The sequence below is a fragment of the Lynx rufus genome, unplaced genomic scaffold (assembly GCF_022079265.1).
Source record: "Lynx rufus isolate CCGP_SWC_20201006 ecotype Redwood Valley unplaced genomic scaffold, mLynRuf1.p SCAF_34, whole genome shotgun sequence".
NCBI lineage: Eukaryota > Metazoa > Chordata > Mammalia > Carnivora > Felidae > Lynx > Lynx rufus.
Window position 1 is genome coordinate 3653361 of NW_025814850.1, and position 17828 is coordinate 3671188.

At 37.6% G+C, this 17828-nt stretch overlaps 1 protein-coding gene and 1 pseudogene across 5 annotated transcripts in view; both read right to left on the reverse strand.

The window, feature by feature from the left end:
• LOC124522185 (leucine-rich repeat-containing protein 37A2-like) overlaps positions 1-17828 on the reverse strand; it is a 334305-nt pseudogene that overhangs the window by 55147 nt on the left and 261330 nt on the right.
• The window catches only part of LOC124522178 (tRNA modification GTPase MnmE-like), a 77419-nt gene that overhangs the window by 42675 nt on the left and 16916 nt on the right, over positions 1-17828 (reverse strand). For 4 of the 5 annotated variants that reach the window (XM_047093478.1, XM_047093480.1, XM_047093477.1 and 1 more), the window contains 4 exons: positions 16537-16590; positions 14807-14857; positions 1971-2024; positions 1039-1143 (listed from right to left, as the gene is read on the reverse strand). In XM_047093478.1, the coding sequence (XP_046949434.1) occupies positions 1039-1143; positions 1971-2024; positions 14807-14857; positions 16537-16590 (264 nt within the window). The remainder of the gene's footprint in view (positions 1-1038; positions 1144-1970; positions 2025-14806; positions 14858-16536; positions 16591-17828) is intronic. The other variant, XM_047093479.1, reaches the window with a different exon arrangement.

A 17828-nucleotide genomic window follows, 5' to 3' on the forward strand; every position in this document is an offset into this window, starting at 1 on the left:
ACCAAAATGTTTGCTCTCAGGGGTAAAGGAGTAAATTGGAAATCATAATCATTGAGATACTCTTTTTTGCTGTTGTTGTTCTGTATTGAGAATGTAGGGACAATAACATCCTCAAATACTGTTTGTGGGAGTTCAAATTATAAATATTCTGGAAGGCAAGTGAGAAGACAAAATATCTTCCATTCTGTAAGTCTACTTAAAGGAATTTCATCTCAAAAGATTTCAGAATGCTTACAAAGATTTATCCACAAGGCTGTCAAATAAAAAAAGGACATCTATTCAAAGATGGAAAACTGTAAAATATACATCTCATTTTTCACAGTAGCTATCACTTTGAGTTGGGAATAGAGAGGTTTTATTTTCACTTATCTACACTATCAAGATTTCTATGATAAATACACACGTTACCATTGTGAAGACATAACAGTTATAAATAAATTAATAACACATAAATATTATCTATCAATCTAGTATCTACTGTGCACTAGAAGGAAATGTATGAAAATATTAATAATGATTATCTTTGGGTTAGAGGATTAAAAGCATTTTTTATGAAATTTTTTGGTGTAGTTAAGAACTATGGCCTTTTCTCAATGTACCATATTACCCACTTATTGATAAACTATATATTCGATGCTGCAGAAACACACAACTACATTATTAGTTGGTGCTGGGAAAACTGGACACCTTCCTCTCTCTCTTTTTTCTTTTTTTTTAAATGCTTTTTTTTTTTTTTTACAAATCCAGCTGATCAGTAACCTGAGGGCTGAGTAATGAATTTTTCCTTTGATAGCAACTTATAACTGAAAAGGCTTAGACAGATGATTTTTATTTTTTTTATTTGTTCATTTATTTTATTTTATTTTTTATTTTTAGACAGATGATTTTTAAATCAAAATCCAAGTGGTGAGATTTTTCTGTGTATTTGCATTAGCTTTTTAACAGTTTTCAAGCATTTTTAGTTTATTTTGTAATTTTTCATATACTTCTACAAAACTAGTCTTTCTAAAACACCCAAATAGCACCCCTAAGACTCACCATCAAGTGGCAGTGTCTTCAGCAAGTTCAAATGTTCATTAGGTGTGAGCTTAATCCCCAAGTTTTCGAGAACACTTTCAAGTCTATTGGCATCAACTTTGTCTCCTTTGAAAGAAAAACGGATTGTTGACACATGGAAATTTTAGGACATTAGAATGATCCAAAATAATGAAAAGGCTGACTTATAAGAATACCATCGTCACTTTCATATTCTCATATATTCTAATAGTGTTTAAGAATAATGAGGCAAAACTTATTCCTTGATTCTTCATAAAGACAGAGTGGCCTCCGAAGACTAATGGCAAGACACCATAGAAGAAAATCAGGTTATATAATTGGCTAGTAATTTAGGATATTTAATCTGTTTTTCTCTTTTTAATGTTGAATCATGTGATTATTATTTAAAGCAGAATATTTTCTAAACTTATTCATCTTCCTATATTCTGTGCCTACCTATATTTGGCTACTCAAGCCAGTAGTCATTAACTCAAAAGCTTATAGGAGCCTAGACAAAGAAGGAATGAGTGAAACTAGCACATGCCTTGTCCCAAGAGAAAATACATCAGTTATTGTGGTGAGGAAATGTAGGGCCAGTGTTGCCTTATCTTACAAAACTTGACTGCAGACTGGATTCCATTCATGGGTGGCCTGTTTGTTAAACCTCTGATTTAAACACTGGTTAGGATCAATATAATACTGGCAGAAACTACAAAAAAATATCATTATTACTTAAATATCACCATTTTCTTTTGTAGCCAAATGCTAGATAATTCAAAGTCAAAGGGAAAAGTAAAGTTGAATGGAAATACTTCATGAAAATATGTAAAATATCAACATTAATAAATTTATGATATAATATTGGGAAAACACTATGCAAAATATAACATAGGGTTAGAATTTAATTAAAAATGTTTAAGTAATGTCTTACTCACCCGAAAAAGATTTCACTTCATTCATCAGCTTTTCCAGATCAACCTTGCCTTTAACTGTAAGGCAAGGAATAAATGGGATAGAAACATGACAATGAGACCAAGAAAATGTGTTGCATAGAGCAGAAAAACTTAGCAGTATTTATTTGCTTTAGAAAATTTAACCTTTGCAGGTACACACTTTTAGTTACAAAATAAGTCATGGGGTTGTAATACACAGTATGATGACTATACTTAATACTGAAATATTAATATTTGAAAGTTGTTAAGAGAGTAGATCTTAATTTTTTTAACGTTTTTTTCCTTTGAGAGAGAGAGAGACAAAGAGAGAGCATGCAGGGGAGAAGGGCAGAGAGAGAGAGAGAGAGAGAGAGAGAGAGAGAATCCCAAGCAGGCTCCAAGCTCAGTATGGAGCCTGATACGGGGCTCAATCCCAATATCCTGGGATTGTGACCTGAGCTGAAATCCAGAGTCGGATGCTCAATCGCCTGAGCCACCCAGGCACCCTGAGAGATCTTAAAAGTTCTCATCAAAACAAAAAATATTTGTAACTATATATTATGATGGATGTTAACTAGACTTAGTATGGTAATCATTTTGCAATATATACAAATATTGAACCATTATGCCTGAATGTAATGTTATATGTCAGTTATACCTCAATATAAAAAATATAAAAACTGGTTACACACACACACACACACGCACGTGCACATCACACACAAGCGCACACACACTAAAACTTAACCTTTGCTACACCCTTCATAAGAAGGTAGACGAAGAGGGGCACCTGGATGGCTCAGTTGGTTGAGCAGCTGACTTTGGCACAGGTCATGATCTCACGGTTCATGAGTTCGAGTCCTGCATCAGGCTCTGTGCTGACAGCTCAGAGCCTGGAGCCTGCTTCGGATTCTGTGGTTCCCTCTCTCTCTGTCCCTCCCTGCCTCATGCTCTGTCTCTCCATCTCTCTCTCAAAAATAAACAAACATTAAAAAAAAAAGAAGGCAGAAGAAGAAAGATGTCAGCTTGAATGATAATAAGCACAATTATTTCCTGAAACAAGTAATACTCCAATATTTCCAATATATTATGCTCAGGGAAGAAAGGTGGCTAATTCCCGTCATTTAGTTTCTGAAAAGTGCTTTTTTCCCCACAGTAAAATAATACTCCATGTTGATGAGAAAATCTAGCTATAACCTAGTGTTATAGGAAACACGGTGTAACATGTAGTTATTCATGAATTCAACAAACTTGTTTTTGAGTGCCTACAAAATACTCAAAGAATAACCAGAAAAGTGTATCAGTTACCAATAATGTTGCTAATTCTGTGGTGAGAATTTTTGGACCTTATTCTTTGTCTCTTAAAGTATTCTTAGCCACTAATAACTTCTGCGTCAATACCAACTACAGGTCAGGGCAAAATGGAAAATGTGTGCTGGTTTACCTGGGTCATTACAAGTAATCAAGTCTGTCATGAAAAAGAGATGGGATCCTTGGAGAGGATTACAATTTTTGGCCTGGCTTTGTACATGGGTCACTGTGGTTTTCTGTTCATCCTTTCCTTTGCCCATCTGGCTTATTACTGGGAAAATTCTGACCCAAGATGAAAGGGCTCTCTGCCATAGGCCGTCTAATTGGGAGGGAATTCTGTTCCATTAAAATATTCCACGTTCCTCTCAGCAGAGGAGGAATCTACTAGTAAGATTTAAAACATCTGGGTGACAAGGGAATTTTTTTAAACTGAAGTTGATCATTTTCCTTTATTTATAATGTTATTCTTACTCTTTTGTATTTACTTTAATAAAAATTTTGGAAGGGCTTCTGTGAACATGGAGACTGGAACATGGCTCATATCCCTTTAACTACCACCTCAAAGTTGTCTGCCTTTGAAATTCAAATGCTGCTGGTCTCTCTAGGCTGCCAGGGCTATGTCAAACCTTCAGCTCTGGTTGTGTCCTGGAAGAAGAATGGGCATGGGATTCTTTCCCCTCTCAACTAGGGAAGCACCAGAGAGGTGTCAGAGTGCACGAAGAGAACTAGAAAGTAATAGATCTGGGGAAAAGCTTGGCATTTAGAATCCTGAAGACCCTGGTGAAGATCAGTAGAGGCCAGCATGAGGGCATTCCAATTCCTCTGACTCCTAAAAGAGCACGAAGGAAGAAGATAGGTGGGCAGAAACATATATGCTCCTGAGGTGGTAGAAATACAGAGATGTCAAAACAGACGCTTCCTTCTTTTCTAGAAGCTTGAAAGTAATCTTTTATGGAATATGTAATATTAAGTGTTAAATAAAGAATCTTGAAATAGAAAGGAAATTATTTAAGATAGTTTTTTTTTATTATTGAGAGAGAGAGAAACACACACACACACACAGCAAGCAGAGAAGGGGCAGAGGGAGAGGGAGAGAATCTTAAGAAGGCTCTGTGCTCAGTGCAGAGCCCAATGCAGGGCTCAATCTCACAACTGTGAGATCATGACCTGAGGAGAAATCAAAAGTTGGATGCTTAACTGAATGAGCCACCCAGACACCCCTAAGAGAAATGTTATGAGTTGTTTGTTTGTGGGAGTTAAAACTGTATGGTTGGGGAAGTAAAAGACATTCCCAAGGTCTCATGGTGGGGAGTGGGGGAAATGGTAGGAGGAATAAGAGTCTTCTAAAAGTTTGCCTGTATTGTGATTGTGTGGGGGGTGAGAGGGAAGGGATAAAAGTGAAATGAAATATTTGATCGGAAAGGCTATCTTGATGGAGAATAAAGTAGTATTTTATTGCCAGTAATAGTTATTATATGTAAGTATGACAGTGAATGGGAGGAAAAGAAATGTAAGACTTGATGAAATGTGACCCTCCTCTGAAACTTCAGAATTAATTAGGAAGAAAACAAACATAATGAATGACAACTTGAACAAACCAGTGATAATAAGCCTAAGAAAAAAGAAAAAAAAACAGAAAATAAATAATAAACATAAGATTAAATAAGTAAAATTAAATATATCCAGTATTACACCAAATCGGAACAAACTGAAATTTCTCATTAAAAAAGGAACGATAGGGGCGCCTGGGTGGCTCAGTCGGTTGAGCGTCCGACTTTGGCTCAGGTCATGATCTCCTGGTCTGTGAGTTGGAGCCCCTCGTGGGGCTCTGTGCTGACCGCTCAGAGCCTGGAGCCTGTTTCAGATTCTGTGTCTCCCTCTCTCTCTGCCCCTCCCCCGCTCATGCTCCATCTCTCTCTCTCTCTCTCTGTCAAAAATAAATAAACATTACAAAAAAATTAAAAAAAAAAGGGAATGATAGGGGCACCTGGGTGGCTTGGTTAAGTGTCTGACTTCGGCTGAGGTCATGATCTTGCAGTTCGTGAATTCGAGACCCGCATCAGGCTCTGTGCTGACAGCTCAGAGCCTGAAGCCAGCTTCGGATTCTGTGTCTCCCTTTCTCTCAGCCCCTCCCATGCTTGTGCTCTGTCTGTCTCTCTCTCTCTCAAGAATGAATAAACTTAAAAAAAAATTTTTTTAAATAAAAAAAATAAAAAAGGAACAATTGTCAGATGGGTTCCTTAAAAACCCAGCTATATGATGATTTCGCAAAATATATTTCAACCAAATGATAAGAAGATTGAAAACAGAGGAAAGGGCAAAGATATATGAGGCATATATACAAGCAAAAAGAAACCAGTACCATCAGTTATTAATATCAAAGTATAACTTAGAGTCAAATCATTAAACAGATATAAAGGGGGACATCAAAAGGTATAGTTTATGAATAATATTATAACAGTCATAAACCTATAAACAAAGATTACTATTTTATCAACATTTATTTAGAATTTGAATATGGATTATGGTCTGATTCAATTTTCTTTTTTTCTGGTTAAGTATTTAATCGTATTTGTTTTCGTTTTTAAAATTTATTAATTTTTTAAAAATTTACATCCAAGTTAGTCAATGTATAGTGCAATAATAATTTCAGGAGTAGATTCCAGGGATTCATCCCCTACATATAACACCTAGTGCTCATCTCAACAAGTGTCTGCCTTAATGTCCCTGGCCCAATTAGCCCATCCCCCCACCCACAACTCCTCCACCAACTCTCAGTTTGTTCTCTGTATTTAAGAGTCTCTTATGGTTTGTCCCCCTCCTTGTTTTTATATTATTTTTGCTTCCCTTCTCTTGTGTTCATCTGTTTTCTATCTTAAATTCCACATATGAGAGAAGTCATATGATATTTGTCTTTCTCTAATTTCACTTAGCATAATACACTCTAGTTCCATCCACGTTATTGCAAATGGCAATGGCAAGATTTCATTCTTTTTTGATCACTGAGTAACACTCCATTACACACACACACACACACACACACACACACACACACACACACACGTACTACATCTTCTTTATTCATTTACGTGTCGATGGATGTTTGGGCTCTTTCCATACTTTGACTATTGTTGATAGCACTGCTATAAACACTGGGGTGTATGTGCCCCTTCGAAAAGCATTCCTGTATCCTTTGGATAAATACCTAGTAGTGCAGTTGCTCAGCTGTAGGGTAGTTCCATTTTTCTTTTTTTTTTGAGGAAACTCCATACTGTTTTCCAGAATGCCTGCACCATTCTGGAAATGGTGGCACTCCCACCAGCAGTGCAAAAGGGTTCCTCTTTCTCCACATGCTCACCAACATCTGTCATTGCCTGAGTTGTTAATTTTAGCCATTCTGACAGGTGTGAGGTAGTATCTCATAGTGGTTTTGATTTGTATTTCCCTGATTATGAGTGACGCTGAGTATCTTTTTAAGCCTGTTAGCCATCTGGATGTCTTCTTTGGAAAAATGTCTATTCATGTCTTTTGTCTGTTTTTTCACTGGATTATTTATTTTTTGGGTGTTGAGTTTGATAAGTTCTTTGTAGATTTTGGATACTAACTCTTTATCTGATATGTCGTTTGCAAATATCTTCTCCCATTCCGTCAGTTGCCTTTTAGTTGTGCTGACTGTTTTCCTTGCCGTGCTTCATGAGGTCCCAATAGTTCATTTTTGCTTTTGTTTCCCTTGCCTCTGGAGACATGTCAAGTAAGAAGTTGCTGTAGCTGAGGTCAAAGAGGTTTTTTTTCCCACTTTCTCCTCTAGGATTTTGATGGCTTCCTGTCTTTCGTCCATTTTGAGTTTATTTTTGTGTGCGGTATAAGAAAGTGGTCCAGGTTTTTTCTTCTGAATGTCGCTGTCCAGGTTTCCTAACACCATTTGCTAAAAACATTGTCTTTATTCCATTGGATATTCTTTCCTGCCTTGTCAAAGATTAGTTGGCCATATGTTTGTGGGTCCATTTCTGGTTCTCTATTCTGTTCCATTGATCTATGTGTCTGTTTTTGTGCCAATACCATACTGTCTTGATGATTACATGTTTGTAATACAGCTTGAAGTCTGGACTTGTGATGCCTCCAGCTTTGGTTTTCTTTTTCAGGATTGCTTTGGCTATTTGGGGTCTTATCTGGTTCCATACAAATTTTAGGGTTGTTTGTTCTAGCTCTGCGAAGCATGCTGGTGTTATTTTGATAGGGATTGCACTGAATATGTACATTGCTTTGGGTAGTATCAACATTTTAACAATATTTTTTCTTCCAATCCAGGAGCATGGATATTTTTCCTTTTGTGTGTGTGTTTTCTTCAATTTCTTTCATAAGCTTCCTATAGTTTTCAGCGTATAGATTTTTCACATCCTCGGTTAGGTTTATTCTTCAGTATTTTATGGTTTTTGGTGCAACTGTAAGTGGGATCGAGTTCTTGATTTCTCTTTCTGCTGCTTCATTATTGTGTAGTGAAATGCAAGTGATTTCTGTGCATTGATGTTATATCCTGCGACTTTGCTGAATTCATGGGTCAGTTCTAGCAGTTTTGGGGGGAAATCTTTTGGGTTTTCCACATAGAGTATCATGTCATCTTTGAAGAGTGAAAGTTTTACTTCCTCCTTGCTGATTTGGATGCTTTTATTTCTTCATGTTTTCTGATTGCTGAGGCTATGACTTCCAATACTATGTTGAATAACAGTGGTGAGAGTGGACACCCCTGTCGTGTTGCTGACCTTAGGGGGAAAGCTCTCAGTTTTTCTCCATTGAGGATGATATTGGCAGTGGATCTCTCATATATGGCTTTTATGATCTTGAGGTATGATCCTTCTATCCCTACTTCCTTTAGGGTTTTTTATCAAGAAAGGATGCTGTATTTTGTTGGGGCGCCTGGGTGGCGCAGTCGGTTAAGCGTCCGACTTCAGCCAGGTCACGATCTCGCGGTCCGGGAGTTCGAGCCCCGCGTCGGGCTCTGGGCTGATGGCTCGGAGCCTGGAGCCTGTTTCCGATTCTGTGTCTCCCTCTCTCTCTGCCCCTCCCCCGTTCATGCTCTGTCTCTCTCTGTCCCAAAAATAAATAAACGTTGAAAAAAAAATTAAAAAAAAAAAAAAAAGAAAGGATGCTGTATTTTGTCAAATGCTTTCTTTGCATCTATTGAGAGGATCATGTGGTCCTTATCCTTTCATTTATTAATGTGATGTATCACATTGATTTGTGGATATTGAACCAGTCCTGTATCCCAGGTATAAATCCCACTTGATTGTGATGAATAACTCTTTTAATGTATTGTTGGATCTGGTTGGCTAGTATCTTGTTGAGAATTTTTGCATCCATGTTCATCAGGGAAATTGGTCTGTAGTTCTTTTTTTAGTGGGGGCTTTGCCTGGTTTTGAAATCAAGGTAATGCTGGCCTCGTAGAATGAGTTTGGAAGTTTCCCTTCCATTATTATTTTTTTTTTTTCCTTTGGAACGGCTTCAAAGGAATAGGTGTTAACTCTTCTTTAAATGTTTGGTAGAATTCCCCTGGAAAGCCATCCAGCCCTGGACTCCTGTTTTTTGGGAGATTTTTGATTACTGATTCAATTTCTTTACCAGTTATGGGTCTGTTCAAATTTCCTTTTCTTCCTGCTTCAGTTTTGGTAGTTTATTTGTTTCTAGGAATTTGTCCATTTCTTCCAGATTGCCCAAATTGTTGGCATGTAATTGCTCATGATATTCTTATTATTGCTTGTATTTCTGCAGTGTTGGTTGTGGTCTCTTCTCTTTCATTCATGATTTAATTTATTTGGGTCCTTTCCTTTTTCTTTTTGATCAGTCTGGCTAGAGTTTTATCCATTTTGTTAATTCTTTTAAAGAACCACCTCCTGGTTTCATTGATCTGTTCTGGTTTTTTGTATTTCAATATCATTGATTTCTGCTCTAATCTTTATTATCTCCATTTTTCTGCTGGTTTAGGGTTTTTTTTTTTCATTTTTTTGTTTTTGTTTTTGTTTGTTTGTTTTTGCTGTTCTTTTCCCAGCTCTTTTAGGTGTAACGTTAGGTTGTGCATTTGAGACCTTCCTTCCTTCTTTAGGAAGGCCTGGATTGCCATATATTTCCCTCCAGTGACTGCCTTTGCTCCATCCCAGAGGTTTTAGACTGTCGTGTTTTCATTTTCATCGGCTTCCATGTACTTTTTAATTTCCTCTTTAAATTCCTGGTTAACCCATTCATTCTTTAGTTAGGATGTTCTTTAACTCCAAGTATTCATGGTCTTTCCAAACTTTTTCTTTTAGTTGATTCTGAGTTTCATAGCATTGTGGTGTGCAATCATGCAAGGTATGACTTTGATCTTTCTGTACTCATTGAGGGCTGATTTGTGTCCCAGCATGTGATCTACTCTGGAGAATGATCCATGTGCACTCGAGAAGAATGTGTATTCTGCTGCTTTAGGATGAAGAGTTCTGAATATATCTGTTAAGTCCATTCAGTCCAGTGTGTCATTCAAAGCCATTGGTTCCTTGTTGATTTTCTGCTGACGTGATATGTCCATTGTTGTGAGTGGGGTGTTGAAGTCTCTTACTATTACGGTATTATTATCAATGAATTTATGTTTGTGATTGATTTACATATTTGGGTGGAAACGTTGGTGACACAAATATTTACAACTGTTAGATCTTCTTGGTGGACAGACTCCTTAATTACGATATAATGACCTTCTTCATCTCTTGTTACGGCGTTTACTTTAAAATCTAGTTTGTCTGATATAAGTATGTCTACTCCAACTTTCTTTTGATGACCATTAGCATGATAGATGGTTCTCCATTCCCTTACTTTCAATCTGTCAGTGTGTTTAGGTCTAAAATGAGTCTCTTATAAACAGCATAGAGAAGGATCTTTTTTCTTATCCATTCTGATACCCTATGTCTTTTGATCGGAGTGTTTAGTCCATTGATATTTAGAGTGAGTACTGAAAGATATGAATTTAGAGCCATCGTGTTACCTGTAGAATTGGTGTTTCTGGTGATAATCTCTGGTCCTTTCCATTCTTTGTTGCTTTTGGTCTTTTTTTGTTTTATCTTTTCTCCAAAGAGCCCCCTTAAAATTTCTTGCAGGGCTGGTTTAGTGGTCACAAACTCCTTTAGTTATGTTTGTCTGGGAAACCCTTTCTCTCTCCTTCTATTTTGAATGACAGCCTTGCTGGATAAATAATTCTTTGCTGTGTATTTTTCCTATTCAGCATGTTGAATATATCCTGCCACTCCTTTCTTGCCTGCCAATTTTCTGTGGATAGGTCTGCTGTGAATCTGATCTGTCTTCCCTAATAGATCTACGACTTTTTTCCCCCTTGCTGCTTTCACAATTCTTTCCTTGTCTGTGTATTTTGTGAATTTTACTATGACATGCTTTGTTGATGGTCCGTTTTTGTTGAATCTAATGGGAGTTTTCTGTGCTTCTTGGATCTTGATGTCTGTGTCCTTCCCCAGATTAGGAAAGTTTTCTGCTATAATTTGCTCACATAAACCTTCTGCCCCTTTCCCCTCTTTTCATCTTCTGGGACTCCTATGATTCAGATGTTATTCCTTTTTAATAAGTCACTGAGTTCTCTAAGTCTTGTATCATGCTCTTTTGCCTATATTTCTCTCTTTTTTTTTCTGCTTCATTATTCTCCATAATTTTGTCTTCTATATCGCTATTTGCTTCTCCGCTTCATCCATTTTTGCCGCTGTGGCATCCATTTGAGATTGCATCTCAGTTATAGCATTTTTAATTATGTCCTGACTAGACTTTACTTCTTTTATCTCTGCAGAAAGGGATTCTCTACTTTTTCAACACCAGCTAGTGTTTTTATTATCATGGTTCTAAATTCTGCATCAGACATCTTGCTTATATCTGTGTTGATTAAGCCCTTGGCTGTCATTTTTCTTGTTCTTTCTTTTGGGGTGAATTCCTTCACTTTGTCATTTTAGAGGAAGAAAAATTAATTAAATAAAAAATAAAAATTAAAAACTGGAAGACAAAATATCAAATGAAGGAAGCTAGATCCTATATGTGTTTTGGTCTGCTTCTTAAAAGAAGCTTGATAGAATAGAGGCAAGAAAGGGGAAGGAAAGGGGGAAAAAAAGGTAAGAAAATTTATATAATAGAATAAAATTAAAGAAAATGAAATGGAAGAAAGTAGTTTTAAAAATAAAGAATAAGGTATAAAAGATAAGAATAAAATTTTCTCTTTCTGTATCCAAGAAAGAGGAAAAACAGAAAACAATTTAAGCAAAAACAGAAGGAAAGGAAATGAAGAAATAAATGAACCATCAGGTGGAATGAAACCTGAATGAAGTTATATCCAGTTTCCCCTAGAACTAGAACTATGAAGTCTTCTTTAGTCCGTACACTGAACAGGTGGAGTGACTTGTGCTGGTCTTCTAGGAGATGTGCCTGGAAGCGCAGTTGGGTGGGGCTTGGTGTAACAGTCTGTTCTCCACTAGGTGGCGCTGCTTAGCTTGCTGGGGTGGATCAGTGTGGTGAGCATGTGCGTGCAAGGGAGAGGTGGCTTCGCCACCTAGTCTCTGGCATTGGAACTTTGTGCTTTCACTGACACAATCAAGCACCCCTCCTTTGTCTCAGGCCTTCCTCGACTCCCTGTCCCTACCCGGTCTGTGTCCAAGCTGTCCACCTGCCAGGTGGCACCTCCCTCTAGAGTTTATCTCAGATGGGGCTGTGTTTCAAAACCCCAGACACTTGAGAGACCCCTGAGGCTGGGACCGGTGCCAACTCTGGGGAGAGTCTTGCTGAGCAATGGCCAGGTGCTGACTTGTCCCAGAAGACATTTGTGCGATCGTGCAGTGGCAGAGGGTCAGGGATTATGGCAAACCACAACACACAGCCGGTTCCAGGTTTCATTGCACTCTGACGTCCAATACCAGCAAATGTGGCTGCTCTCTGGGGTCTGTGGGGACTTTTGCCAATGGGGAAGCCATATGGCCTCTACCAAATGCACCCCAAGTAGGAGAACTGCTTCTCCCTATTGGCACAAGGACCCGTCAAACCCCACTACCTGCTCCTGGAGATTTGCCCTACTTCCTCACCAGAGCACCACCAGGCACTGACCTCCAGAACTTCAGGCTCTGTGCTCCACTGTTTATAGAATCCTGGTGGTACTGACACCCTCTCCTTTCTTCCCATCCATAGATTTTGGGGGGCAGATTTCTTGTTCAGTCCCCTGAGAGTGTTTCTCTTTCTCTTTCTCTTTCTCTCCAGCTACTTTCAGGGAAGTGTTGTTCTTCCATGATCGTGATGGACCGTGCTCTCTTCCTCTCTCTTTCCTCTGTCCTCTCTCAGCAAAAACAGCTCCCTACCCTCCGTGGCTTTTCTCTCCCCCAGTCCACCTCTCCACACTGTGTACCTGCTGAGTTCTGTGGCTCAAGTTACGCAGATTGTTGTGTTGATCCTCAGCTCAGTTTCCTAGGTGCTTGACATGGTTTGGTGCTGATCTAGCTGCGCTTCAGGGATGAGGCAAGCTCAGGGTCCCCATGCTGCTCCACCGTCTTAACTCCCACCAAAACAAATCACTGACACAGACAACACCAGAGATGAATCTAAAACACGTATGCTGAGTAAAAGGAGCTGTGGCAGAACATATGTTTCAAGGATGGCTGAGACATAGATTTCCCGCCCCACACGATCTTATTACAGTGTGACTGATACATCTCCCACCAAAAGCTTAGACTGAATCTGGGCAGGGTCTTGTGATGCTTCAGTAACAGCATTTGGTGGAAGGGAGGCTCTGTGACTTCTGTGACTTCACTCGGCTACTGATTTAGAGTTTTCCCCATAGGACCCATGTGAAGGTGAGACACAGACAGACACTGAGATGGCGGCCATGTAGTGCAGGGATACTCTGGCCACATTAACAAAGAAAAAAAACAACAACATTACAGATAGCCACAGCTATACTAAGTACCCTTTTTATAAATACTGATGTCACCCATTAGCAAATGTGGCCAAAGAGCTCAATTGTAATTTGAGCAATACCTATCAATTCTCCCTTACTCTGTAGGGAAAAAAAGGTAAGGTTGAGTGAAAAAGTCAAGTTATCTTGAAATCTTTCTCTAGTGTGCGTGTGAAACCAGCGACAGACAGGATGCGTTCTTTCTTTGGACCTGAGTTTTTTTCCCCAAGCTTTTCACAATGCCTTCTTGATGTCAAACAAGCATTTTGAATGATTGTTATAAATAGGCTTACAAAAGTAGTTTTTCTGGAGTGTTCAGTGGCATCCAAAATGCTCACCATTAACTGGCAGATTTTGCATTATGTCTTTAAGCTCCTTTTCAGTGAGGTCCATGCCCATAGCTCCCAAAACTTCATCCACTTTACTGGAATCAATCTTTCCCTCCTTATGGAAAAAGAAGTATACAGGTAACAGTTAATGTCCCTAAAATGTGGGATAAACCCTGACCTCCGGAGGATTATGGTTATCATGTTCCTCCAAAAAAACCAAAGCCTGATGAGATCTTTATAGGAGGACAGAGTCAATAATAAGAGTTTGAGTTTGAGTTTATTGTTTTAATTTTAATCTTTTTTTTTTTTTTAATTTTTAACGTTTATTTATTTTTGAGACAGAGACAGACAGAGCATGAACGGGGGAGGGTCACAGAGAGAGGGAGACACAGAATCTGAAACAGGCTCCAGGCTCTGAGCAGTCAGCACAGAGCCCGACGCGGGGCTCGAACTCACATACCGCGAGATCGTGACCTGAGCCGAAGCCGGACGCTCAACCCACTGAGCCACCCAGGCGCCCCAATTTTAATCTTAATATAAGCACGCCCAGTATAAAAACTGAAAGGTGACAGAATGACTTCTCAGAGAATTCTAGTAGGGTGATAACAATTCCAGCTTTTCTAACCACTATTGTCTCCTTTTCATTATGTTCGTTTTTACAATTAATGTCTAGTTATGTTAAGGCATGCTGTTTTTCCATTACCATTTAAAACTTTTTAAAATTTAAGTAAAAAGTAAATCAGTATCAGTGAAAATATTAATAGTAGTACAAATAGTGTGTGGATTTGGCAGAAATCATGAAGGTGGTATTCGCAACCTTGCTTAGACATGACCTTTTTCCTGGCCTGCTCCCTGTCTATCTATTCAGTCCCATGTTCTTTCAGTTTCGTGGAGACTTTCTAGCACTCTCTTGCTCTCTTGGTCTAAATGTCAGATTAGTAGTCTTTTGTTGCTGCATAAACTAACTGAAGAGGTGCTAATTTTCCCTTTACTTTTGCTATGTAGCCTGGGCTCTGATAATTTCTACTTCTGTCAAAGTTTGAAAAATCCAGAGAAAGCATAGGAATTCTTTCCAAGTTACAACATAAAAGATGATCTCCTAAAGAACACGATCATCCACAAAAGAAACAAAAGTATATCATAATGTGTTAAGTGGCAGAGTTGACAATTTAATCACAAGGAATTAGTCTAAATGCCAAACGTGATGATCTCAGACTGATTTGTGTTTTGTTAAGTTTCTCCCTTACCTTTAACAAACTTTATACCATCCAGCAACCTTCTTTGATAGACCTTTCCATCTGTAAGGAAAAGGACTATTCAGATCACAGAAGAGTAATGTGGAATTTCATTACTGTCTAGTAAGAAATCAGCCATTTCAGTAAGACATCTTTTGTGAACTGCCTTAGAAATTTTCTGAGTTAGTGGCAAATAATGAAATTATAAGGGATGGGGATACTGACATTCTGCCATTCTGAAAAATATCTTTTACTTTTCTTTTGTGATATTTTCATTTTCCCCTATTAGATCACTCCTTTCTCTTTTTCTCATTTATTCTGGATTAAATTTTACATCTCTTGATAGACTCAAAAGTTATAAGTAATATAACTGAATCCTGATGATAGGAGTCATGATGATACAACGGTTACTTCTCAAACTAAAGATAAATTTGGCACAGAGAAAATTTTAACATATAATAGTCATTTAAAATTATGTAACATGAATCATAAAATTATTTCTGACAAGCAATAAGATAGAGACAATTTTACAAGTTTTCACAAGTTAACAATACACTTCCCTGTATGACTACATTTTTATTTAAACACTCACTATCAACTGGCAGATTTTTCACCAGTTGTGAGAGTTCTTTATCTGTGAGTTCTATTCCCATGTTTCCTAGAACTGTTTCCATGTCATTGACATCAATTTCCTCTCCTTTAAAAGGACAGAAATGGTAACATGTGAGATTTTAAAGAACCATCTAATTATTCTAAATAATAATGAAATCTCTTATTACTGTTTAATTATTAGCACCAATTACTCAATCCATAATAAAGTCAAATGAGTCCTGTTTGACTGTAGTTATGGTAAAATATTAAAGTGTTTATTTCCATAACTTTAGTAATAATAGAGACAAAATAACAGAGTGCAGGGTGATGCATTTCATAATACTCTGTTGTGGGAGATTACTAGTAAGTAATAAAACTTTACTCTCTTTTTATCGCACTAATATGTTTTTAGTAAAAATCTGGAAAAAATGAGATTGTAGGGCCTAACAAAATATGGCACTATGTTTTGTTGTTAAAGCATTGACAAACCGGAGAAAGACAAATACTTTCTGATTTCAGTCATATGTGGAATTTAAGAAACAAAACAGATGAACATAGGGGAAGGAGAAAAAAAAGGGAGAGGGAGGCAAACTCTTAACTATAGAGAACAAACTGAGGGTTGATGGAGAACGAACTGAGGTGGGCAAGGGATGGGCTAAATGGGTGATGGGTATTAAGGGGGGCACTTGTTATGATGAGCACTGGGTGTTACATAAGTGATGAATCACTAAATTCTACTCCTGAAACCAATATTACACTATATGATAACTAACTAGAATTTAAAGAAAAACTTAAAAAGAAAACCCTGAAAAACCAAAGTCCAGGAAATCAGTTTATTAAAAATTATGCCTAATTTATTTACTATTATTTTTAATGCTTATTTATTTTGAGAGAGAGTAAGCAGGGGAGGGGCAGAGAGAAAGGGACAGAGAGAATCCCAAGCAGGCTCCGTGCAGAGCCAGGTGCGGGGCTTGATCTCACGAACCGTGAGATCATGACCTGAACCAAAATCAAGAGTCAGACACTTAACTGACCGAGCTACCCAGGTGCCCCAAAATATCATAATTTAAAAGGAGTATAAAGTAACAGGGAAGAATATAAAATATGTGTAAAGAATCAGAATCATATGTATTTGGTAACTTTTTCCTCACCTGTAACAGCTTCTACTTTTTCCATCAGTTTTTGCAGATCAACTTTCTTAGAGCCTGTAAGACAAAGTTTCATCAGAGAAGAACAATAACATGGACTCAGAAAAAAGAAGATACACAGGACAGGAGGGTTTTTTTTTAAATCTAAGATTTATGGTTGCAGAAGATGACCGAGGAAAATAATTCATTAGCAATGAGGACCAAGATTTAATAATAAATAATGAAAAAAAATATCTTAAATGGTTTTATTAAATAATAAAGATGAAAACTGTCAAAGTTTATTTCACCTAATATTTAAGAAAATTCAGGTTATAACTATTCCATGATTCTTAGAAGAAACAATGAAGTCAATGCCAACTGTTACAAGTGTGTTGGGATGTGATTTTTTTCTGAGCAAATTAGGGTATTGTACTCCACAGCTTTTGAACTTTGAAATGAGACATATAAAAATAACCTTTACCAAAAGATTGACTTTGTTCTAAGAGGTCCTTTAAGATCTTTTGAAATTGAAAACACTGTATGTTGAATGTCCTGTCATATTATTCATGTACATATTATTCATGTACAATTTTTTTTCTTCAATTATTAAATGTTCTAACTCTGCCAGGTCCACATTCGTTAGTGGCTTTGTGTGATTTGAGTAATCCTTCAATCTTACTTTCCTCACTTTTTAAAATTATGTATCTCCCAGTATTCGTTAGGATTGTTCTCTCGTGTTACCACATGTTGATGCAATGGGCAGGTAGAGACCAGTGTTAAGCAGTGAGGGATATTTGATAGGAACTAGTCACTTAAATGGTCAGTTTAGTGATCTGCTGAACCTAATTGGTAGATAAAAACACAGCCAAAATCCTGTCATTTTACCACACCATTTGTATACATCTTTTTAAAAAATTTTTTAATGTTTATTTATTTTTGAGACACACACACACACACACACACACACGCACACACACACAGAATGTGAGCAGGGGAGGGGCAGAAAGAGAGACAGACACAGCATCTGAAGCAGGCTTCAGGCTCTGAGCTGTCAGCACAGAGCCTGATGCAGGGCTCAAACTCACAAACCGTGAGATCATGACCTGAGCCGAAGTTGGACGCTTAACCAACTGAGCCACCCAGGCACCCCATGTATTCATCTTAAATTAAAAACAAAATAAATTAAGCTTAAAAAAGTGGAATTTAAAACATACTTTGTGTAACAGACTAAAAAAAAAAAAAGAGCGTTTAAGAAAAGGTAAACGTCCCTTCTTTTACCTCTCCTCAGCTTCAGTACCTCTCCTAACAGTTTTGTG